Source organism: Bactrocera neohumeralis, chromosome 5 (genome assembly GCF_024586455.1).
Source record: "Bactrocera neohumeralis isolate Rockhampton chromosome 5, APGP_CSIRO_Bneo_wtdbg2-racon-allhic-juicebox.fasta_v2, whole genome shotgun sequence".
NCBI lineage: Eukaryota > Metazoa > Arthropoda > Insecta > Diptera > Tephritidae > Bactrocera > Bactrocera neohumeralis.
This window is the reverse complement of record NC_065922.1, coordinates 55312861-55339129: the sequence shown is the minus strand read 5'-3', so window position 1 is coordinate 55339129 and position 26269 is coordinate 55312861. Positions and strand designations below refer to the sequence as shown.

Below are 26269 nucleotides of genomic sequence, written 5' to 3'. Positions count from 1 at the left end.
AGCGGGCCACACATGTTGCAAAAATGACGGTAAATATTTAACAGTTATATTAGGAATATATCTTATTTATACAAGTGCAACACAATAAGTTGAGGTTGCATAAAATTTTAAAGAAATATTAGGCAATTTGCACAAACAACCATTCAAATGCACGAAGATAGGAAAGAACAGTTAAATGTTTTTTTTTCTCTATTAAACAAATTTATGTAGATTTGCTTTCAATTTTAACGAAACTTATTTATTTATCCATATGTAACGCACTTGTAATTGGAGTTCGTTGCATATTTTTAGGCCTCACGAAAAAACGAATATCTGCGAGAGATTGTTACACTCAAAGCCGTACTTAAACACTTACGTGACGGCTGTGCTTAATATGCCACAGAATATATAGTATGTATATGTAGGTATTTGTTCACAATTAAATTTTTACACTTGTTTTTTTATAATTTTACGATTTTACGATGCTTTACGACAGGTTGTGAATTGCTCAATTGTAATATTGGATAGTTGAAAAAGTCTTTTATCATTTTAATGTAATCATGACCATTATTGCCAGCTTACCTGCAAAAAATAAAATAAAATTGCGTTAATTAAAAATTGTATGGCAGATATGATATAATATATGTACATATATAGGTCAAACAAAATAGTAAAAGTACAAGTTGAAATTATAGAATAGATTTAAGTGATCCAAGTAGAGTTACTTTTTTCGCCGTCCGGCGAAACCCATGCATGTAAACAAGAAAAATTGAGGCATTTGGGCTGAAGATCAAGCTGAAGAGATTTAAGAGCAGGCATTCCAACCAGAAAAGAACAAAGGGTTTTTGTGGTTTGTGAAATTATCGGTTTATACTATATACTCCAAGCTAAAACTTATTTAAGAATTTATTGCTACAGGGTTATCAAAGAGCATTGAATATGTAAAACTAATGGAATGAAAAAGTAGAAGGAAAATGCTGTGTTAGTGCCTTGGCGTATAAATATTAGGGTGGGTCAAAAAATTAAATATATTTTTCGCTTGATACTTAGCAAAATACATCCGGAGACGGCTCTAAAAAAATCTCTGCTAGTATGAACACTTAATTGAAACGGAAGGGTTCTCCGCCTTACAGTGTTCTATTTTTACATATCAACAGATAGAAAAATTAATTTCTTGCATCCAGCTACTTGAAAAATTATCTATATCAAATTTTATTAGAAATTTACTGTGTTTTAGACGATTTTTTCATAAACCAAACCGTTATGATATTAACGGTTACAGCTTGATTATTTTAAAGCAATTTTTTTCTCATAAATTTTATAATATAATTTTATAACTGAATTAAAGAAATTGGTTTAAATTGCAAAAATCCAAATTTTATAAGAAAATTGCTGCCTAACCTATTTTTCAGTGTACTCAGCGAAAAAAAAAAATATTTTTACAGCAACTAATTCCAACTAGTTCTAAATAGAGCTAACACTCGCTATATATTATTTTCCTACATACCTGAAGACATCTTAAAGTGATTCTTCTAAAACAGCACACAGCCAATAATGGAAAGCTTTAAATAATATTTTTTTGATAAAGGCTTACAGAAAGTTGCTAACCTCCATGTCGTAGACAACTGAAGCAAAAATTTAAATACCAAAAAAGAGCACACGATCTTTTAGATAGTCCAGATAGAATGATATCCAAAGTTTTACAAAGAAATTATATAAATTATATATTTTTGAATAACCTCGTTTTTTTATTTTAGAGAGTTTAAGGCCTCCAGGATATAGAATGTATGGGATACCGGCAACAATTGACAGTCCTACCAAAATTACCTTCACTACCTGCCACAAAACTCTCAAACTGATTGGTTTTATTTCATCAACGCTTTTAAAATCGTAGCTAGGATTGTTTATAATTATGCCTATGGTCAGAAGACGTAACCTCAACTCCGTTGGCTCCACACCACTTCATTGCGCATATGCCTATATGTTTGGGGTTGTCATCTTGTTAGGATATCAACATTTTGACATATGCCAATTGATCAATGACGCCTTCAATGTATAGTATATCAGGATTTTGACGACTTTTGTTGTAAATCGGCTGTAGGTCAAAACGCTTCGCCGTTCTATAAGGATCTATGGATTATAGAGGTCAAATATCTGTTCAAGTGAGATCTATCGATTTTGGATCAACCCTACGACCTTAATCTAACCGGTACTTTTCGTGGACTTCTTGTTCTATGACTTCACCATCGCTCCTGACTGAGACAAGAGCATAATTGACAGTCATTCATATTTATTGCAATTATTTGAGGAATTTGCTACAATTTGAGCAGAATTTTCTAATTCTTGGATCTTTTTTACTTTCTTTATCTCAGTTTATATCGTATGTATAATATTTTTCTCTACACACTGAAGAAAAATATTTCAAAGATTCGACTAACAATAATTTCAGCAATGAAAAACGAGTGCTCAGTGGAAGAAACGTTTTGAAGCAGCCCCTTCAAGGATGCTAAAAGATCTCAAATGGACTATTAAAATACTGCAAACTGCAAATTATTTAAATACGAGTTGTACATTTGTGAAGAGGCGGTCTGATCATTATGGAAAAACTGGAAACGTAGATGACAAGTCAGGAAGAGGGGCAATCACGTGAGATCTAAAAGTGAGGGCAAAGCTATTGTTCTTCTTTTTAAGCATAAACCAGAGCACAGTCTAGGAGAAAACATAAAAAATTTTTTTAAAAAGAGATTAAATATAACGCAAAGTACATTACGCGACAGACTTGAGAGATCTTGCACGAATCAAATCCCTAACTTTCAAAAACACACATTTAAAAACGGAAATCAGAAGAGGCCATCAGGTGTTTGTTTTGGCTGCTTCTCTACTTATGGATTTGGGGTTTCGAGGTGTTACACAGAACACCTGAACGCCATTAGAATGGTAAATTGTATAAAAAGGACTTGCTGATGCCAGCTGAAATGCTTGGCGGCACAATATTTATGACTTGATAGTGTAAGAAGACAATGAGCCGAAACATCTCAATGATACCAAGAAAACAATTTAACGCAAACAAAATTTTTATACGGATACTCAAGCAAACATGGAGGTCGCTTTCTATAGAATATGTGAAAAGTTTATTAGCAAGCTGTCAGCAAAGATCCGGGTGGGAAATTGGAGCAAGTATTGAATAAACATCCGCGATAACATTTTGCCAATAAACCCAATGTAAGTCGAAAATCCATGTTGAAGAGAACTTTACGCTTTCAACAACCTAATGCAGTTAACATTTTGCTTACGCAAAAGAGATGCTTACAGATAAGACAAATGTATTTTTCCCAATATATGTAAACATATTTTTTTTATTTACAAACATTACTAAATGAATATTACTGGATTTACCCAAAACAATAAACAATATTACTTAATGAGAAAATCCACGACTTTATAGCTATGAGTATATTTACAGGGTGGTCCATAGATTTGTTTCTTTTTAATTTTTAATTTGTTTATTTATTATTATATATTTTTTTTTGATAATACCACTAAGCCAATGGCTTAGTACGGCGCTTAGTTCTTTTTCACGAGATTTTTATATGTTATTGTCTCCCTCTCTCATGTACTGGTGCTACACAGCTATTATAAGACCAATTCTGCTCTATGGTGCAGTAGTATGTATGGTAGACAGGCGTAAGGAAATCCACCTACCCGAAGTCAATGAAAAGGGGTTGCGCTGTGCATAATTTGAGCTTCAAGAACAACTCCAAAGGCGGCTCTGAAATTGGTACTAAACCTGTCACCTATAGATGATGACTACTGGCTGCAGGAGAATTTTCATATACAACTTTCGAGCATAGCTCGGTGGGTAATGGCGGTTAGGCAAACAACGACTACATGATCCCACTTTTCAACTGGGAAAGAAGGTTGAAAGTAAACATAGAAAAAGAAGGCGTTAAGGTGTGTTAGCTAAGCGCAACACTCTAAACATTTTTACGGATGGTTCGAAAATGGACGATGAAGTTGGTTCGGGAATATACTGTCCAGAGTTGACATAATGCAGCCTTTGACGGTGCCCGACTACTGCAGTATATTTCATGCTGAGGTCTTTGTTATTGCGAAAGCTGCGGAGCACCTGCAGTCAATTCCAGAGTTAACATCTACGTAGACTGCCAAGCAGCAATCAAGACAGTAAACTCGTATCCCAGAAATGGGAAGCAGGGAACCAGTGGAAAGTGTTGTTAGAAGCAAGTAGCTTCACTTCTACTGGATGCCAGATCAGAAAGGCAGCGAGAGCAATGAAATATTGAACAAGAGAAGCATGGTAAAGAAAATACAAACCCGATGGAACGAACTACCTGGATGCAAAACTGCAAAAGTCATGTACAAAACGTTAGATCCGAAGTACAAAAAAATTGAATTCTTCGGTTTTACTATGTCTGAATTTTTGAACAAAGAAGTGCGATAATGCCCAATCTCATACTGCATTGGTTATTCGTGATCATTTCGCCACATTTTCAGCTAATATCGTGCCGCAATCCACCGCTCTAAGTGCTATGATGACTGGAAAATTCGTTGGCATAAGTGTTTTTCAGTGGGAGAGGATTACTTTGAAGGAGATGAAATGGACAGAATTCACCTTTCAATTTGATCACAGTAGTATATGATATGACTTACTGTCAAAGTTTTCAGCGAACAAGTTCATTCTAAACTGTCAAAATGTCATATGAACCAACCTGTGACGGTTTATGTTATTGCTCATCGTATTTGTACAAATATACCTACATTACAGACATTAGTATCATCATTAATATTCAAATATTACAAATACTGAGTCACTCGACGTGTTTTTTAAGGAATATACAGGTAGCTGGGCGGGAAACGCATGGGCTTTTACAGCACTGCACTTGGTGACTCTCATCACGTTCAACACAAAACTAAAGAATTTTTCTTTTTTTTTCAAACAAAAAAGCAAAAGAAAAGAAACAATATACCGGTATTTCTTTTTAGCAAGCAAACCAAGATTTAATAAATTCGCGTTTCCTTTTCTGTAAAAAGAAAAAAACACCCAGCAAAAAATTGTCTAACCAAACTTTTTTACGCAACTTTTAAATAAAATGCGACTTTGTTGGCTGATAAAGGCAGCGAAAGAAGCAATCGATTAAAAGGAAATGTTACACAATCACAACAATAGTTAGGTAATGGTGAAAATAATTAACATATGTCAGTTGTTTACAAGCGTCAAATGCAAAACAAACAACAACAAGCGGTAAAGCGTTAATATTTAATTAGAATATTGACATAAAAAAGTCGAAAACGAAACTAATCCGAAATTGTGAGCATTTGTCGTCGTCTTCGCGGGTTGCAAGCAAGCATTTAGAGATCTTTGTGTGCCTTCATAAGTCGCTTTTCGATTTTGGCCGATTTGAGAGATGTATCTAAAGTCAACACTTTCACTTTTGAAGTGAGAAGTGAGATTTCGAGGTGGCGCATTTGATTTATTCAAATAATGCACACATTCACATAAGCATAACTAAGTGTGTATATAGAAGCTTTGTTTGAATTGTGTGCGGCGCCAGATGAAGTGATCATCGAGAGCTCGTTAAGTCATAAAAAAAGTGGGAATTTCAAATGCGTGAAACCACAACGAAATCTGCAAGTAATGCTTTGGCACAAAATATAATCAATAAATCAAATTAAAATTGCATTTAACCGATCTTAATAATGATCACATGAAAATGAAAATTAAAAATAACAACAAAAAAATTTTGTAGGCACAAGACAGACCAAATAATTAATAAAAGTAGATGCCAAGTGAAATGAGAAAGTATTAAGGGACAATACAACAAAGCAATAAGAAGTATAAAAAATACAACAAAATAAAAAAACTAAGCAAAATATTAAAAAACATATAAAAAATAAATAAAAAATAAAATAAAAGAAGTAAGGAGAGGCTAAGTTCTGGTACAACCGAAGATTTGCAGGATTCAAAACTAGGGGAATACTTTAAGGGGGTATTCTGGTCTAGAAATTTAAAAAAATCGATTTTTTTTTTATTTTCAAAGTTTAACTATTCAAGAATATGTGTACAAGAGGATTTTTCAAAGTTCAAATTATTTTCGGAGATATAGGCATTTTTCTGACCCGGCATCCAAACTGGTTCGACCGGAACTAATCGAACAAAAGACTTTACGCGAAACTATAAACGCGTTTTTCTCAAAACTGACTTTTTGGGAACGATACCCACGATTTCTCAGCTTCTACTGCACTGATTTACTTGAAATTTTTATAGAGTCTTCTTCATAAACTTGTCTATGGTTGGAACTAGCCCCATCCCCAAATTTTTATTTTTATTATTTTTAAAAAATTCGAAATAGACAGAAAAAGTGATCCAAAAAAACTTTTTTTCGAAAGTCTTTATATTGGGTAGTCGAAAAAGTATTTTCTTATTTTGTCAATAGATGTCGTTGCAGTCGTATATCTCCAGTGCTACCAATCACATTGTGTCATATCATATAGTGTTGGAAAGGTGAGATTTTAAGCTTCATTTAATCAAACAAAAATTAAATTCGGGGAAGTTGAAAAAAAAAAGTTACAGCTGTTCAAAAATGATTGATAATAATAAAGAAATTCGCTATGTTTTGAAATTTTTTTATAAAAAAAAGAAGAATGCCACCCAAGCCACCAATGAAATTTGTGAAGTTTACGGAGACGATGCTGTATCAGTTCGAGTAGCGCAACAATGGTTCGCTCGCTTCCGTTCTGGAAATTTTGATGTGAAATATGCGCCTCGCTTTGGTCGACCTATCGTTGAAAAAGTCATAGAAATTATGGAAAAGATTGACCACGACCGTCACATAAGCAGCCATGACATCGCTAAGGAATTTAACATTCGTCATCAAACGGGTTTGAACCATTTAAAGAAGGCTACAAAAAGAAGCTTGATGTTTGGGTACCATATGACTTGTCTGTGAAAAATTTAATGGACCGAATTAACATCTGCGATACTTTGCTGAAACGAAATGAAATCAACAATAATGTACGAAAAAGATCATGGTCCAATCGTGGTGAAGCTCAACAAATGGTCGCAAAGCCAGGATTGACGCCTCGAAAGGCTATGCTGAGTGTTTGGTGGGATCGAACGATTGATTCTACATTTTACTGTCAACAACTGATGAGATTGAAGCAAGCATTCGAAAAAAACGGCCAGAACTGATCAACAGAAAGGGCTTCGTCTTCGATAATGACTACGCTAGACCACACACATCTTTGATGACTCGGCAAAAACTGGGAGAGCTTGGCTGGGAAGTTCTGATGCATCCACCATATAGCCCTGACCTTGCACCATCGGACTACCACTTCCTTCGGTCAATGCAGAACTCCCTTAATCAAGAGGTGTTGGCTTCAAGAGAAATTTACCTGTTGCAGTTTTTCGCCGAGAATCCAGAAAATTTTTACGTTGAGGGAATAATGTCTCTAGAGGAAAAATGGCAAAAAATGTTCGACCAAAATGGTACAAATTGGGTTCATTAAAGTTCATTATAAATACAAAATAAAAATAAGTTGAAGTTTGATTAGAAATACGAAAAGACCTTTTTGACTATCCAATATTATGTATAAGAGGACTCAGGGTAGCATGATTCAACCCATTTTTGATACACAAAGATACTATTATCAGAAAAGGGTTATCTCTGTATTTCAATAATATGTATATCTCCCACATTGACCGATATTTTCGGTCAAAAGTCAACTATATATAATTATTGATTTATCACACTTTTAGTAGTTTTGAAGAGTACTGTTATATTGGCAGTGGACGGAGTTATCTTCCGATTTCATCCGTTTTTGTGTCAATAGGGGTTCTTAAGGGATTTGACCTGAGCGAATTTGGAAGGTTGTACCGCCTATCACTTTGCAACCGTGTACCTTTGATCTGGGTAGCCGGCAATGAGCTGGCCGACGAACTAGATCGCTCTGCGGCAGCGTCCAGGATGAAGGAGCCAGAAGTATGCATTGCGGTGGGGTCCCACACTATAAAAGAGTTGTTCCGCACGGAGGAGAGAGTGGGGAGAGAACGGCACTGACAGCAAGAATGAGCCATGCCAAGCTACTACTACTACCTTGAAAGGTTTAGAGATATGATCAACCTCCTCCCGAGACAAATTCCGCCTCCTTGTTGCGCTCTATACTGGGCACTGCAGCCTCAAGAAACACTTATCGAACATGGACATAGTCTCTTGTGCAAACCGCCTGTTCTGCGACATGGAACAGAAAACTCCCAACCTGATTCTAGATTGCCTAGCAATTTTTAGAATCAGGCTCAAGGTCCTAGGTTCAATCTACGTGGACAGGAATCACATCACCTCAGTCGCACCTTGCAAGCTCTTGGAATTGTTCAGAATGCTGAAACTTTGTGACCATATGTGATATAGGAGAGGGCACAATAGACCATAGGTCGCAGTGCAAAGCCTCAATTTTCTATATCTCTAGCTGATGTTGTATACAGAATTTATGTAAGAGAGGCTAATAGTCGAACACGCCTAAAAATAACCGACTAAATGGGATGATGTAATGTGTTGATATGGATTGCTAAATCAATTGGTTCCAATTAAGTAACCTTTGTCAATATTTTTGCGTTTTTTTAACTAGCTTTTTGCCTCTAAGCTAAATATATATGCATTTGTTAGCGATGTTTTTTTACATGTTTCATAATTTAGAACTCTTAAATTCATATTTTTACTAATTTCGTAGAAGCGTCTGCTTTCGAATGCATCAAGTGTCAAATTAGTTATATTATTCTTATAACATATAAGTCTTTACAATAAGTGTAAACAATATATAAACACATTATTATGGCAACAAAAGAATAGAGTACAAAATCATTTTCATACATTGCACGAACACAAAGATTTTTACAATTTGTACAAATCATTAAAAACTATAATTGCTAAAAAGCAGACAAAAGTAAAGCAGCGGTTACTTTTATGTTTCTTTTTTAGTTACTTTCCGTGAAGGAAAGTCGCACTTTTGACTCATTTTGCCCTGTGATGGTATGAATGTGTCTCACGCAGTTTTACAGCTTGTCCACCGGCGTTATCAAGTACTTCATAAAGTAGTAAAAATGAGATTCAAGAATGTAAAGAAGTACAAAAGGTGAAAGTCATAACAGAAAGTGAGAATCGGGTAATTAAAAAAAAACAGCTTGAGCTTGAGCTCGAGCAAAAATATATAATAACACGCTTAACGGCGAGAAGTATGGTAAGTTGTATGATATTTCATTTTTTTATACGAAAATTATTTATTTTAGCGAATATGTAGGGGAAGCGAATCAATTCGATAAATTCTAGTGCTTATGTGGAACAAGCTATATCCCGGTTAGGTCTATGTTTAATTCAAGTCACAACTTTCAACATTATATTTAAATATGTCAGGCACTAAAATAACATACATACATGCATACACACAATATACAAAAACAGTATATACAGGCGTATATACTTGTTTATAAGCACCCAGTAGGAAAAATATAATTAGTTTCGTGAAACAATTGAAGCCGTCTTAATTAAAAGTGAAAGGAAAAAAATGGACGCAAGTCACGATATGTTGCTAAATTGGCTTTATAACGGTTGATGCAAGTAGAAGTACTTTTTCATGTTATTTTTGTGCAATATTGTTTGACATTTCTTCAACGTGTTTCGCGCGCTGCGCTCAACTTATGGTCAACATAATCGGCCTACTGAGCGTACTATTCGCAACACCACGACCCATCTTGAGGCCCAGCATTCATTATTGAATAATATTCGACCGAATAGATCACGTCCAGCACGCAGGGAAGAAAATATAGCAGCCGTAGCCGAGAGTGTACACGAAGACCGTGCACAATCGATTCGGCCATCTTAAATTGAAGGCTTACAAATCACAGCTTATGCAAGAATTCCCAAATGACATCGTTTCGCTCTATGAGCTTTTGAAAAGTTCTAAGAAAATCCAACGTTTTTCAGCCAAATGTTGTTCAGCGATGAGGCCCATTTCTGATTCAATGGGTATGTAAACATTAAACAAGCAAAATTGCTGCATTTAGGACGAAGAGCAACCTGAAGAGATTCAACTATATTTCTTCAAAAATTATGACGGTGAGAAAGTAACCGTCAACGGCGTCCGTTATCGTCCCGTGATAACCGACTATTTGATGTCTGAAATTGAAGCTCGTGATCTCGGCTACATTTAGTTTCAACAAGACGGCGCCACTTCCCACATATCACATCCATCAATGGATTTATTGAAGGAAGACTTTGGTGAGCAGATAATTTCACGTTTTGGGTCAGCGATTGATCACCAAGATCGTGTGATATCAGACCGTTACCCCTTTCCTGTGGGAATATGTAAAGACAAAAGTCTATGCGGACAATCTCGCCTCGATTCAGGCCCTGCAGCTAAACATCACGCATGTCATTCGCCAGTTACCAATCGAAATGTTCGAACGAGTCACCCAAAATTGGACTCAACGGATGGACCATCTGAGACTTAGCCGCGGCTAACATTTTGAGGAGATAATCTTCAAAAAATAAATACCAAAAAATGTTTTTTCGAATGATAATAAACATTTCCCATTAATTTTGAAATTTTTATGTCGAATCGCAGGGCCAGAGGGAATGTATACAAATTTGGTTATACATTTTTGTTCATACCCGAGCACTGATTCTGTCAGTATGTATGATTCATGCATACGAATCGAACTGTTTGTCTTCAAATCAACGACAAAGAACAGTGTTGAATCAGAAGCGATCAGCTTAAACATGACTGGCTTGTGGATCATACTCATATTGGTATCATTGAAATGTTCGGCAGTGTTCGGGTTGTTATATACAATACACTGATTTACTGAAAAACAATTGTTTTATGTTCTGTGGCTGATGTGAGTTCATACCGAAGTCGGCCATACCGTTTACTCGATCGTGATTACAAAAGAATATATTATTCAAAGACTTCGAGTAGAGATCGCGAAAAAATGCTTGACAAAGTAGGGGAGGACACTACATTCATCAAACGCCTCATTACTGGCAATAAGACGTGGGCTCATGAATATGATGTCGAAACTGTTCAACAATCTAGAGAATGGTGATTCAAAAATGAGCCGACACCGAAAAATACCAAAATTCTGTGAAGACGCTGAAGGAAATCACATCCGATGCATATAGCAAGTGTATGAAATATTGAATTAGTATTATTTTTTCTCACGTAAGCGGATATAAGACCCGTTAGCTTTCGAAATGTATTTTCCTACTTGGAATTGAAAAGCGTCAACTGCTTATATATTTATATGTAGTCAAAAGTGGCTCAAAAAACTTCATGCGTACATTTTATGTACATATAGTAAGCACATTTAAACATATGTATGAACAAAAAAAAACGGCGATTAGAATACTAAAATCGGTAAAAGCAACAAGTACGCGACAAAAGAATTTCAAGTTTAGGCCATTTTAGGAAAAAATTTAAAAATAAAAAAATCAACTAAATTTAAATAGTAATTTAAGTTGAGGTGCGCTTAAACCAAAATATTGCACAAGTCAGTCAAATAATTGAACAATAAATATAATTTAATAATAATAAATATATTCGTAGATCATTAAACTTAGGGTTAATAAGGGTTCGTATGTCCTCCTTTTTTTAATTTAAAAAAAAGTTAATGTGAATGTATCAACCTCATTGATCATATTGGTTACAAACTGTGTTCAGTTAGTGCATTATCACCTAGAGAATTTTTGTTGCATATTATCGGCAACTTAATTTTTGTGTTAATCATTAAATTCAATTCTCTTAGTGCAAATTTCTGGCATTTTTTTTCTAAAAATTTTGTAAGCCGCACTCACAAACATTTTATTTAATCATCAATATAAGAATCTTAAGCAAAAAATATCACCTGACGCTATTTTTTCGATGATATCGGTTTTCTTTTGGTTGTTGCGTGTGCACACAGCGTTAAGGTTCAGTGTTCTAATTTTCTCTGATTAGCGAAATGAAGTGAACAATGAGTTGCGACTGCAAAATGGTGGTTTTTTCTGTGATGCATTGAAGGCAATCACACTAATTAAACAAATTGCTCACCCTAAAATCGGGTTCGTTCACTTATTCACATTAGGAAATAAAAATTATAGTATAAATAATTAAATTTTGATAACTTGCTATTATGACAACGCAGTCTTCAGTAGGCCTTCAACTATCGAAGCTGCAAAGGCTCGCCTGCGTCTGTGCTTCAGGGGCAATGCGCAATTCCCCAACCGTAGCACTTGAAGTCATGCTGGAGCTCACATCACTGTATGTAGTAATCAAAAAAGTAGCAAAACATACCATGCTGCTTATGGCAGGTTTTTGGCAAAGGGAAGATGATGTTGTATCAATAAATGAAGGCCTTAAGGGAGGACACACCACTGGCCCTTCTTACAAGGGACGACGTTACGAAGAGGGTAAACTTTACAAAGAAGTTTAGAGTTACACTCGGAAGTAAGGCGGAGTGGAGTGATTCCACGCTCGACATACTACTGAGGGGCAGCACTATCCAGTGGTACACTGACGGCTCGAAAATACCGGAACGCATTGGAGCAAGCATTGCGGGACCGAATACCAAAGGGACGTTTTCCGATCATCTTTCAAGCAGAAGTCTTTGATATAAGTCAGTGTGCAGAAATCAATCTGCATCGCTACTATCACAATCAGCGTATCGCTATGCTCAAGCGACTTCAGTTTATGAATTCAAACCGCTTTTAGTGGAGGAGTGTATAAGAAGGCGGTCGCGCTCTTTACAGGACTCTGCAGGCTAAGGAAGCACTTGTCTAACGTGGGCATAGTCTCTTGTGCAAACGCTGTTTTCAGAGTCTCAGAGGAAAATTTTTTCGAAATGATCGCAGAGATACGCATTTTTGATAGCAATTTTTTCAGCTAATCTGAAGTGTAATTTATTTTAATACAAAACACGACTTTTTTTGGCAGCCATCAAATGTTTACTAGGCTTTAGATGTTTACCTGTATTTATTTTTAGTACAATTTGTTTTTGTTTGGTTTTTAGAATTTATCGGAAAGGCCTTTTTAATAACTTTTTTTTTCATATAAAAAAATTAAATATTTTATTCAAACTTTTTATTATTCTAAAGATAGATATTAAAAGACAAGACCTTCGAAAAAAAGTCGCCAGAATTTCTTACAGTACCATCAAAAGTAAAAAAGAAAAAATACCTCAAACTAAGTATTTGATCTTCAGTACCTCATTGAAATGCGTGCGATAAATGCTTAATCGGCTGTAGAATTTATAATGATTTTTAAGGCTTTTTAAGCTTTCTTTCAAGTTCATGAACGATCTTTCTTACTGCCATTAATTATTCGAAGAATTTCTGAAACACAGCAACATAGTCGAAGAATCAATCATCATTTGTTTATAATTTGGAAGTCAAAAATATTTGTTTTCTTTTCCAATATGTACAAAAATCTTAAGCGTGTCTGTAAACAGTAAATATTAACAACTCGAAGTGTGAAAAAATAAGAGAACGCAACCAAAATAAAGAGCTGATTGCCAATAATAAAAAATATAATATAAAAGTCGCAGTCAAATCCGCGCTCGCAGTGTGACAAATACTTTTTTGAAAACTTTTCCAGACGAGCGCAGCGCACTGAACGCCACCACAATAACACACCTTCATAAACCACGAACGAAAAGTGAAGAAGAAAAAAAAATACGAAAAAAGTAAACGGTAGATAGTTGTAATGAAACACCGCATAAATTGCACAAATATGAATATTCAACTTTGTTGTTGTTGTTATCATTGCGGCCTACGCATAAACAATAAATTTGTGCTATTACAAACGCCATCAGACGCAGTCAAACGCGCAGCAGTGCAACTGCAATCAGAGCAATATTTGCCATTGCAATCGCAACAGCAACAGCCCCTTTCATAGCAACAACAACAACACGAATAATAATCAGTGCATTTACATGTATAGATAATAAGCAGATATTAGCGGCGCAAACGCAACAAAGCGACTGCCTCGCGACAGCACCGAGGCAACGAACGAAGCCCCTATGCGGTGGCGCGATCGCTGCCCCAACACCAAACGACGAACGCGCCATTGCATAGCGCAACTAAGCGTTCGATGCGCGCGCGCGTGCTTGTACGATTGATAAGCGAACGCAGAGCATATAAATTGAGGGCTCAGCATTTCCGACGTTTAGTGTCGACTGACTGCTCTTTCAGACAAAACGCAACGCGGCGCGGATCGCGTTCGGAAAAAAGTGAAAAGTTTATAACAAAAAAAAATTAACGTAAGGTGTGCGCGCTTGCTCACGTAACGTAATAAAAAGTGTGAAACAAAAACGTAACGCAATTGTAGTGACTTGAGAACGGAAAAGGTCTACGAATAAAAAGGTGAATAAGAAAAAAATTTTTTTTTTCGTGTTGTCAAACTACAGTAATAATTTAATTAAGAATTTACATAAAAAATGCAAATAACCAGCAACGTTGCATTGCGCGCATGCGCGGCTATACTGAAAGCAGAAGTTTAACGAAAGTTGCGGCGCCGAGACCAGCAACACTTTGAATTTTTAAGCCAAAGCAAAAAATTACAAATACCTGAAACAACGAGTTGTATTTAATGTAAAAAATATGCAATAAACAAAGTCAGACACGCACACATATGTACATATCGTCACCTCAAATACAAAATAACGTATTATCAAAAAAAAAATCGAAAATCACTGTCAGATATAATAACCAATATATAACCATTTTATACTTCAAACTTAAATTTTGTTTCAATATGCGTGTATGATAACCAAAATATAACCGATATATAACCAAAACTCAAATTTTCTTTCAATATGAGTAATTTTTATTTTAACGTTTTTTCTTCGCCAGCAAACTTACGAAAAGTGATGTTACGTTATTTTGAATTTTAGGTGACGCTATATACTTATGTACATGCACGCATACATAGAAAAGAGAAAAGACAAAGGAAGACGAGTTTTCGAAATTGTTGAAATTTTTTGGTGAAAGACGCTTACAGCCGCGGCCAACACAAATGCAGGCAACGCTGCCCAAAAGCCGTCATAACGGCATAAACGAGTTTGCTGCCACACATTTTTTTGTGAAGCCTGACTCGGCGCTCAGGCGCTTTTTAATTTGTTTGTTTTAATTTCTGCGTTCATTGACGGCGTCACTTGAAAAGTGAACTGAAATGCCCGCGCGCTGCGCCGCAAAGTCAAAGGCAAATCGTGCAACGAGCCAGCGGCGCAGTGGCAATGCAGCAAAGCGCTCACCAGCCTCCTGCGCAGCGGCAGCCTTGGCGTCAGCGTCCAGCAGTTCGTATACTGGAGTTGCGCGTCGATTTTCCAAATCAAACTTTGTGGTTTACATGAAGTTCAGTTTATTTTAAATTTGCCTTTCAGTTGATTTATTTTTTGACTTTTTGTACGCGTTTGTGTTGTGAGTTATTTATTCAGAAGCACTTATAGTTACATACATACATATGCACATAGATTCTATTGGACGCTGCGCAGCTGCATTGCAATGACTGCTATTAATTTGTATTTTTATTTACGGCAAAAACAAAGGTTAATGCCAATGATAATGCAATGCAATTGCTTGGCTAGTGGAGTCTGGCTTTTACGTGCTTCGCATGTGTGCGTTCACGCTCACGAGTTGGCGTGTAATTGATCGAACGCTCGAATAGCAACTGGAGTGCCGCTTATTGGCTTGAAATTTTTTTATTTTATATACATATACATACATACATACTATATATGTATGCTTATAGATTGTTTTATGCATATTTTATTATCACTCTTCTGATTCACTTAGCTTCAGCTCAAGCGCGCAGCTTTACAATAGCTATTTGAATAATTTTCGCGAGGCGATATAATTAAATATCGCGTGTATACACATATATACAATAATTGCGCGAGTACATATAATTATGAATATAACTTTCGAAAGGGTTTTTATCCATTTTAAGATCACAATAAAAACAAAGCTTTAGGGAAATGAAATTTTTTACAAATACAATGTTGACACGAGTAAACAAAAGCAATTATCTATAGCAAGATTAATTTCATATAACTCCAAAGGGTGCTAGGTCCGTCACTGGACTGAAAATGTAAAATACATCGCGACCGTGAACGGTATTTTAAATAAAATGTTGCAAGTTAATAGCACACACGAGCATTGTCAACAAATAAAAGGTTTGTTTCTGAAACAGGAAGAAGAAGCATGCAAAAATTGACAAGTTACAGTCACAGTGAACGAAATATGGAAAAACCAAGAAAAAACGTAAACTTCGGTTATACTGAAAGTACAATAACCTCCACAAATACAAAAGTTTCCTTACAAGTATAACATTTTGAACGTTCAGTTTGTAAGACAACTATATCTTTAAGTGGTCCGATCTGAACAATTTTTTCGGAAATTGTAGCGTTGCTTTAGGCAATAAACCATGCAGAATTTCGTGAGGATCTCGCTTCAAATGAAAAAGTTTTCTATACAACCACTCGTCTCCGATCGTTCAGTTTATATGACAGCTATATGCTAAAGTGGTCTGATCTAAAAAAACCTTAGGATATTAAACTATTGTCTTAGAAAATAACCCATGCCGAATTTCGTGAAGATCTCGCGTCAAATGAAAAAGTTTTCCACACAACCACTCGATTCAAAATGTTCAGTTTGTATGACAGCTATATGCTAAAATGGTCCGATATCGTTGGTTTCGACCAATGAGCAGCCGATTGGGGAGAAAGGGACGCGTACAAAATTTCAGTTTAATATCTCAAAAACTAAAGGACTAATTCGCTTATATATAGATAGACAAACATGGCTAAATCTACTCAGCGCATCATGCTGATCATTTATATACATACATATGTATAAACCTTATAGTGTACCCGATGTTTCCCGCTGGGTGTTACAAACTTCGTGGCAAACTTAGTTATAACCTGTTCAAGTAAAGAAACAGAAAGCTAGCAGATATTAGCAAGAATAATCACATCATATTAACACTTAGAAGTTAGTTGAATAAATTTTTGTTTTAAGAATTTAAAACTAATTAAACAAACAAATTCAAATCAGATAGGTCAAATCTGTTTTAGCAGCTGTTTCTTCAGAAATTTCACCAGCATCTGCTCTGCTTCTTACGCTCGCAAATTTTGCTCGCTTCAGCTAGTTTTTTGAGTTCTAAAAACGCTTTTCCAAAACAGAAACTTAGCTAGCTGCTAGTTGATAGTTAGCCGTACAGAAACAAATCCAAATTTTATACAAAAAACAGCTGATCAGCTGAAAGTTGTCAAAGCGAAATCAGTTGACAAATATAAATATATTTTTCTACAAAGCTTTCCCGAAGCATATTTTAATGTTTAGTTGCGAAAATTTTTGATAGAAAGAGGGGGACATAAACACGACAATTAACATTAATTTATATTAATTTTTCGAACATAAACTGAAAAAGGTTTCTGAAATTCTGCTTAAAACCCGACAGACGTCATTACACCTGCATTCTTTGTAGTTAAGTGCCTTTGTACCTGTCATAAATAACTTTCAGGTTTTCCCGGAACACTATTTCTGCACTTCCCCCTGAAAACCGAGAGACGTCGCATTCATTATGTCATAAGTAACTTTCACTTAAGTGAATTAAGTTTACTTAAGAGGCGATAAACTACTCGAAGATTTTCCTATCCACGTATTTTGGCACTTTAAAGTAGAGATCTGCGGTTTTTGGATTTTTGGGACAACACAAGGCTTCAAAATTCCAGTAACTTTCGGTAGATGTGTTTATTATGCCTTTTGTATTTAAAAAAAAAGCAAGGTCGTTTTTAAAAATGCTACGAATATTAAAGATATTAAAGAAAAAATTGTAGAAATGAACCACACTTGTGTGGTCAGATAGGTAATACCAGAAGTATCAGAATTTACCGCAACTAAACTTCCACTCAAGTGCTCATGAACGCAACAGCTGATGGGAAATCCCGAGACTGCTGACATTTCCAAATTTAAATTAATTCAACCCCAAGCTTTCTGAATAGTAAAAAGGGAATCCCGAGACCTAAAGCCTTAACTATTCTTGTTATATTGTGCACAGAATATATAGAAAATTGTTCATAGAATATATGCTTAAGGATATATCGCTCATTTTCTGCAAGACCGTCATAAGTCAAAAAAATCGATTTGCCAGAAAACGCGTTAAAAGTTTTCAACTGACTCCAACCTTACACGGAAAAAAGGAATCATATTCTCTTCTCAAGCGGAGCATATAAGAGGTATTCATATGAATTTTTCACCCAACATGAAGTATGATATAACGAACAATTCTGCATCATTAACTCAAAAATCACGTTTTTTGAATTATGCCGGTCTTGCAGCAAATGAGCGATATGTTATATAGATATTTATGATAGAATATGTACACATGACAAGAAAATAATCCACGATATTGCTACTCACAAGGTTACGGGCTACGTTACTAATAATGTTACAACCTGAACCTGAAAATAATAACAGTTCTGTAGCAGGTCGTTTTTATATACTTCATTAAAGCAGTATAACCGCTTGCTCTACTTAACTGTGCGTTCCACCAGCCTACAAGTCTTTAAAAGAGCAGCGCTTAGAAGAATTCTAAACTGAATGATTGGAAAAGTTTCAAAAAACGATAAATTCGTCTAGTGGATTTGTTATATAGTACATATGAATATGTGTATGCGACTGCTAGAATGTATTACAGTAGATCAACCGAGATGCGGTATAACCAATGCAATTTTGATTGTAAATATTTGCCTCACCACTGACCTTGCAATATAATGACTTGCGTCAATAACAGTTGTATCCTACCACAAACCAAAGACATTTTATTTGGAAGTATGGTGTTACAATTCAAACGAGAGCTTCTTCGCTCATTTAAAGTGCAGTTCGTGTTCTTTACTTGCTTTCAGCTGTAAGTTTTTTGTGCTGTAACAGAACTCATTAAATATTATTAGCGGTAATGAGTGATAACGTCCTTGTTTACGGCACTGAAACTACTTAAAGTTCGCTTAACTCGCGGTAACTACAATTTGTTATAATTTAATTGTTATGCGAATGAAAGCAATAAACTATTTTCTATATTCTATTTACGTAAGGATTGTTGGTAATTATGGATTTATTTATAAAAATAAAATTTATATTTAATTGAGTAATTTATATAAAATTATGGAAGGCAAATAATTAATTAAATTTAATTAATTAAAAAATTAAAATTAAATTTTATAATTAATTAAATTAATTAAAAAAAATTTAATTAATTATTTAATTATAAAATAAGTAAATTATTAATTACTTTTATTTTTTTTCTATTAAATTTAATTATTAACTTATTACTTATTTTTAATTTTTTATTTAAATTATATGAAAACTAGGGAAATATTTTCAAAGCATGAGTTTTCATTTTCACTCACACAATTGAAAAATAATATTAACCGCCATTGACCCTGATGTCTAATTTAATAGTTTTAAAAAGCTTTTATTGAAAAATAATAGAAGCCGTTTAGTAATTAAAACTATTTAACTTCAGTGGAAAGGAGTGTTGCTTTTAAAACAAAGGTTTGATCAAACAAAGAAATCCAAAAATTCTCAAAGTGTTTCGGCAGCCTTTCTTTCACTTTTGTTGTGATCTTTCATTTTAGTGTGGTTAGATATGGAGGTCAACAATAGACGAAAGAGGGATTACAAAACACTTGCAGGTACACCACACACAACAACACACCGTTTAAGCATTTGTCGCTTGCTTCTCTTGTATATTTATATACCACTTATCGAACGATTTTTTAATACGTGTTCTGAATTGTATATAAAAAGGCGAGGTACGAACAAATATTTTCTCAGAAAATGCAAAATATCGCTTATTATATTTAGCAAAAATTACTCATATTTCATTTCAGATATATGACCATATAAAATTAAAAAAAAAAAATCAAGAAAGTGGGTTCATATTAAAACTAAGTTTCAAAAATTACTCATATTTCATTTAAGAAGTATTACCACATAAAATTAAAAAAATTCCGAGAAAGTTTTTTCGCATTAAAACTAAGTTATCTTCACTTATTGTGTTGTGTTTCGTTTTTTATTATATACAAGTATTAAGCTCGATTCGAAGTTTGAAATACCCAGAAGAAAAAGTGCGAGAACCTATAAGTTAAATACAGTGAAATCTCCCACAAAGTATATGCAGTCAAATATCTCGGATACTGATGGGAGCAGCCTTTCTTTCCGCTTGATTGATTGTTCTTAATAAATATCTATGGATTTTGGCGCCCGTTTAGTGGAGCTTTCACTGTTTATATGTTATTATATTAAAGAAATCAGCGTGACGAGCTGGTCTAATTTTCCCATATCCACCTGTTTGACTGTCTCTATATACGTGAACTGTCCCCTCAGTTTTTGAGGAATCGATCTACAATTTTGCACATGCCCTTTCCTCCTCAAGAAGGTACTCATTTGCCGGAATCGCGACTGACGAACCACTATAGGATACAGCAGCCATACAAACTGAACGTTCAAACGTTCGTTTTGTCACAAAATTACCTACAAGGCAAAAATTTGAAAAACTATAATAAAAAGAAACTAAAAATGCAACAAGACGCATCTTCGGCTAGTCATTTCACACTTTAAAGTGAAAATAAAGTTATAAAGTTAATTCAATGTCAGAGATTAGGTGCATTTAGAGGATTTTACATAGTAGATTTCTATCTTACTAAGCGATTATTTAATTTTAGCGAGCTGTTTATTCGATACGCCAGTCTCTAAGTATTGCACAAATCATATAATGACAACTTTCGAGCGTCTGCGCTATTTTGAGGTCTAAACGCCTGTGAAAACTAAGATTTTTAGAACTTTTCATAGTAAAGCCGTTTAGTTTTGGAAAGTGTCTAACTACAATTACCGCAGTACGCAAAGTTTTCTTTAATTATATAAGTAAGTCAACATCAATTTAAAATTTCTTTAAAAATCATAACGATGAAAACTGCAAAACGCAACAGCAAACCAACAGTGAAAATAATAATATTCAATAAGAAAGTGAAATCAGTAGTAAAAACAAACCATAATGTATAAAATAATTAAAACCGCTATTTTCCTGCTTTTTTACAGTTGCATAGCCGCACACAGCGCGTCCTTCAGCCAGCCGCACTTCTACATACGTGCACATCGCCACAAAACTTAACTATCTCTCTCCCCTACGCCCCACTCCAGCAGAATGCTACGCTGTCAGTGCAGCTTATTTAGCGTGTTTGTGCTTTTTGCGCTCACCAATGCTTTCGATATCACACGCATGGAACCCATTGCCGATAAAAACATACACACCGGAAATCGTATGCTCTACGAAAGGGAAATCAACGCGAACATTTCGCATGCGGCGGCAGCAGAAGAGGATGCAGCAGATGGTGTGCTCGATGTAAATGAGATCCCAGTGCGTTTCGATGATGCACAACTGTGGCGTATCTATAATATATCAGAGCATATGCAGAACAACATGCCGTTGGCAGAGATGCTGGAGAGTAAATTTGGTAAGTGCAGAGAATGTTGAAACGCTTAAGGGAGAAAAAAACTATTTGGCGATGTGTTAAAAGTGCTTAAGTCGACTCGAGATTTTCATACATTTTAACTTAAATTTATGGTAACTTGAAATTGTTTTGGAGGTATAAAAACGTAGCGGAGAGTGTCGAATATGCTTGTCAATGCAACTCTAAACTGCTGAGAATAATTTTACTTTAATTGAAAACAAAACAAAAAAAAACACTTAAAAATATAGAATATTATGAGTTTGGACGCTTATAATCGTGCTTCTTCTTTCAGGCGGCGTTATTTGGAAGGAAAACTCGAAATTTCTGGATATCTCCATAAATAAGGAGAACTTGAAAGCAGCGCGCAGCTATCTCTCTGAGCACAACATCGATAAAGAGGTGATAAATACGAATATACAGGAGATGATCGACGCTGCCGAATTAGAGGGCATCAAGGCGAGCCAAGCGGAGGCGGGCAGTCGTACAAGTGAGTGTAATTTAAAGTAGATTAAAATTTTTTTTATAAAAAACTTTTCGCAGAGAAACAAACAAGCAGCGGCATTGATTGGAAGGACTACCATGATTTGGAAACGATTTATGCGTTCATGCGTGAAATTCGCCAGAAATTTCCGAAAATCTGTCGTTTGTACTCGATTGGAAAGTCGGCGGAGGGACGTGATCTGAAGGTGTTGAGGTAAGTGAATGAAACATTCTATAAGAAGATTAATACAATTCGGGCATGGCAAATCGACTCAGTACATTACGCTGATCAGATTCTAATCGGACCACTAGAGCATGTAGGAAAGGGTTAGGTTAGGTCGTAGAGTTGATCCAAAATCAATGAATTTCAATTAGACAATAAACAGTATTACCCATAAACTCCTAAAAGGTGGAGTACCGAACTCTTATCGATGGACGAAGCGTGTTGTGCTTTGCACAAATTTAGTAAGACGGCTAATTTCGTGTTTGTTAATTTCTAGTGATTTCGCTAGATTTGCTGAAAGTGGTCTAGTGAGATGTTTCCACATCAGTCTGGCAAAAGCGTGAAATAGAGAAGTGTCAACATGATTCCACCTCGCCTTTCTTCACACATCTTTGGCAGAATATTTTGCCGCACAGTTTCCAGTCCTATAATTGTGACGAGATTAACTTTGCTAAGAGCCATAAGTTCGGATAATCTCTTACGGTTAACTCTGGGCCAGAAGGTCCGAAGGTCGAAAAATCCAAAAGTCCAACGCCAGAACGCAAGCATACATCAGACAACCGACTCGACTTCAAACGGACGAAATTCGGCAGTTTCCAGCGAGTCTAACATGGAAAAAGCTTGAAGCTATTGTTAATGACGTCATGCATTCCTTGACTAGTTTTGTGCGCACAGTCAGCGAGCTCAAAGCCAGTATAGCTGCTGTTGGAGTGAAACAACCAAAGCAGTGGAGAATTTCAGTGACCCTGCCCGGGCCGCTTATAACTGTAACCAGCTTCCTTAGGTCTAATAGCAGCCTTCGCCGCCAATCATAAAACTGCCATGCAGACGTTTCGATAAAAATCAAGTTCTTGTATGGAAAATTTTTTATTTGTGAAGGGTATTATAGATTCAGTCACAGTTTTAAAGTGAGTTTGTTTCACAACTGCATGCTTAGAATAGGATAATCAATATTTACAACTGGCCTTCCATACCACCAGACTTATTGAGAATTTTAATGGCCTTTAATTTTTAAAATTTTATGAAAACCTTGAATAGTCATATAATATTTCCAAAATATGACTTTTTATCTATGTGAAAAATAATGAAAAATACATACATACATATGTTTGTAGCTTCTGATAGCTTTTTACTTTGATTTTGCTACCATTTTTTATAACAAAGTTTAACTTTTCTGATAACAAACATGACGTGACATGTCGGCGCAAGTTGTTGACAAACAGTGCTCTTCAGCACACAATTGTTATTGCAACCACAGAAACGCTGCAAATGGTGAGATAATTAAATTTTATGCCCAGCTAGCTAAATGTGTTAAGCACTTTTGAATGAATTTGAGCCATTATCATAATGAGAAAATTACATTCAAACGTAATATCAAGGATGTTACTGTGTATACAGTATGTACATATGTACATATGTATATGGATATTTGCAAATACTTACTTATGTATGCAAACCTGCACATTAAGAGCAGGGAGTTTGGAAAATGTGTTTACAGTTGTTTCTATTATTTGTGTGTTATTTAAAAAAATAAAATAAAAAAATTTTATTAGTGACGATTTTTTCAGCAAATCAGTAAAATTAATTTTTTGAGATTTTTTTTGTGTTCAAATCTTAATAAGAAGACCGCGGAAGTTATTTTTATACTTTTTCTTTAATTTATCGTGACTTAGGCAGGATTCCTGAAAGTTTCACATTCTGATCATATGCAAATGTTTTCTGCTTCAACAAAGTGAACAAGTGGCTGTCATATCAGCTGTTCTTTGTTTATAAGTAGTTGAAAGCAAAATTCATAAAACACAATATTAGAAAAAACTCCTTAAAAATTTAGAATTTTAATATTAGAAAAAAAATCATTAAATATCTAGAATTTTAGCCTCTTTGATTAATAATATTAGAAAACAAGAAATTCGATTATCTACGGAGATTGTGGAGTTGTATTGGCCAAATTTGCTGAAGATATTTATTTTATTAAATAAAAAAGCTTTTTGAGACAAAAAAACGTGTACAAAATTTCAGATTGATATCTCAGACGCGTTTCTCGTATAAACAGGCAGACAGACAGACATTATGATGCTGATATTTTATAGAGTCTCCTATTTGGGTATTACAAACTTCGTGGCAAACTTATTATACCCTTTTCAGGATATGAAAATTCCACAAATCAAACTTTTAAATATAGTATACAAATGTTTAATGTATAACTTTCGAACCAAAACCAAGCAATACTGGAATCAGAGTATTTAAAATAAGTGAAAAATCTTGTCTCTACCTAATTAATGCTACATACTTCCTCTTATCTTACTAATAAATACACACAACTTTTTCTTTCTACACAGAATCTCGGAGAACCCACGTGAGTACAAAAAGATCTGGATCGATGGCGGCATTCACGCACGCGAGTGGATCAGTCCGGCAACAGTTACTTTCATACTTTATCAGTTAATGATCAAATGGGAAGAGCAACCGGATTATATAAAGCAACGCACTTGGTACATTATGCCCGTTATGAATCCAGATGGCTACGTCTACAGTCGCAAAGTGAATAGAATGTGGCGTAAGAATCGGGCACGTATTCCAGGTTCGAAGTGTATTGGTGTCGATTTGAATCGTAATTTCAATATTGGTTGGAAAGGACGTGGCTCGTCGACAGATCCGTGTAGTGACGTATATCGTGGCGCAAGCGCCGGCTCTGAATTGGAAACGAAAGCAGTGGTGAATTTTCTGTTGCGACGCAAACATAACCTAGAAGCTTATTTGACATTCCACAGTTACGGTCAAGCCATTGTCTATCCGTGGGCATACAAAGCGGCGAAGGTGAAGGATTCTGCCTTATTGCAACGCGTTGGCCAAACGGCTGTGCAACGCATTCTCAGTAAGACCAAGTCTGTGTATACAAGTGGTGTGACGTATCAACTCCTGAGTGTTGCCGGTGGCGGTTCGGATGATTGGACGCGCGCAGCTTGTGATGTCAAATATGTTTACACCGTGGAGTTGCGTGATACCGGCAAATATGGTTTTCAACTACCGCCTTCGCAGATAATCGGCACTGGCGAGGAGGGCCTGATCATTGTGGAAGCTGTAGCTCAGGCTATTACACTTTAATCTAATTTATTTATATAAATTTATTTATTTATATAAAGGTATGTGTGTGTTTGATGAATGTGTGCATGTTTTGAAAGAAAAAAAAACTAAATATATACAGACAATTTTACCAATAAGCTATGTGCATATGTACTACTACATTATGTGTGCGTTGAAAAGAAATAATAAAAATCTATATAATTGATAAACTAGCCTTCATTCTATATAGATAATTTTATAAGAAAATCAATGCACCTCAATGGATCTGCTTTGACCCGAAACCCCTAAGAGCAGATTTTGTAAACCGAAAAATATAAAACATAAATACTCGTATGCTCATTCTATTCAGACAAAGCTGACAAAATCTGGCTTAAATGGGAAAATAACTCCCGACAACAAAAGATAACAAGCATAACCTCAAATTGCTTTTGAAAGACATTGGCTGTGGTTGGTCCTGCTTTATTATCCATATAACGCTGTTGTTGTTGTTGTATCAAAAAGTGTTCTTTAAATTATTTGAAGGAAAGGTGCGTGGTTGACAACCGTTGGTCGGCTAAAAATCCGGGTCCATTCCGGTTGCTTAGAACCGGCTGTCGTGGAACGGTTGTTGTTGTTCTAACGGTTATCTAATGCCTCTAATCCCCATTAGAATGGTAAGGATTATCTAAGTTGCCATCGACGTAATCTAACGGGAGGTTCAAGAAACGTGCTGTTTCGACGGGATCGGACCAAAGGGAAAGGGTTTCAGATGAGTGGTGTTGGAGGGACATGCAAAGAAGTGTCATGTAGAGATTCTGGATAAGTAGAAGTTTAACCTGCTACAATATCCAGAACGAAGCTGTGCATGGGTCACTTCGTATCTCGTGACAACTCGGACTCTTCGTCTGCAATGGGTGGTGATTTGACTCCAAGAACGTCATTCACTGGAAGGGAGCCGGTGAAGGTATTGA

General features: G+C 35.5%; 2 protein-coding genes across 2 annotated transcripts in view; one reads left to right on the top strand and one right to left on the bottom strand.

Moving 5' to 3' along the window:
- LOC126757905 (serine-rich adhesin for platelets) overlaps positions 1 to 26269 on the bottom strand; it is an 84579-nt gene that overhangs the window by 55634 nt on the left and 2676 nt on the right. The window lies entirely within an intron of this gene.
- On the top strand, positions 14181 to 25528 carry LOC126757918 (carboxypeptidase B). Its single transcript, XM_050471844.1, has 5 exons — positions 14181 to 14384; positions 21120 to 21535; positions 21825 to 22019; positions 22073 to 22226; positions 24575 to 25528. Exons 2-5 carry the CDS (start codon positions 21226 to 21228, stop codon positions 25338 to 25340), a joined length of 1425 nt encoding a protein of 474 aa, XP_050327801.1. The 5' UTR covers positions 14181 to 14384; positions 21120 to 21225; the 3' UTR covers positions 25341 to 25528.

What these genes read in the sequence shown, in the direction of transcription:
- LOC126757918 (XM_050471844.1), top strand. Translation starts at nt 21,226, where the DNA reads ATGCTACGCTGTCAGTGCAGCTTATTTAGCGTGTTTGTGCTTTTTGCG. An exon ending in GGAGGCGGGCAGTCGTACAA is followed by an intron (nt 22,020 to 22,072) that starts GTGAGTGTAATT and finishes AACTTTTCGCAG; the next exon opens with AGAAACAAACAAGCAGCGGC. An exon ending in CGTGATCTGAAGGTGTTGAG is followed by an intron (nt 22,227 to 24,574) that starts GTAAGTGAATGA and finishes CTTTCTACACAG; the next exon opens with AATCTCGGAGAACCCACGTG.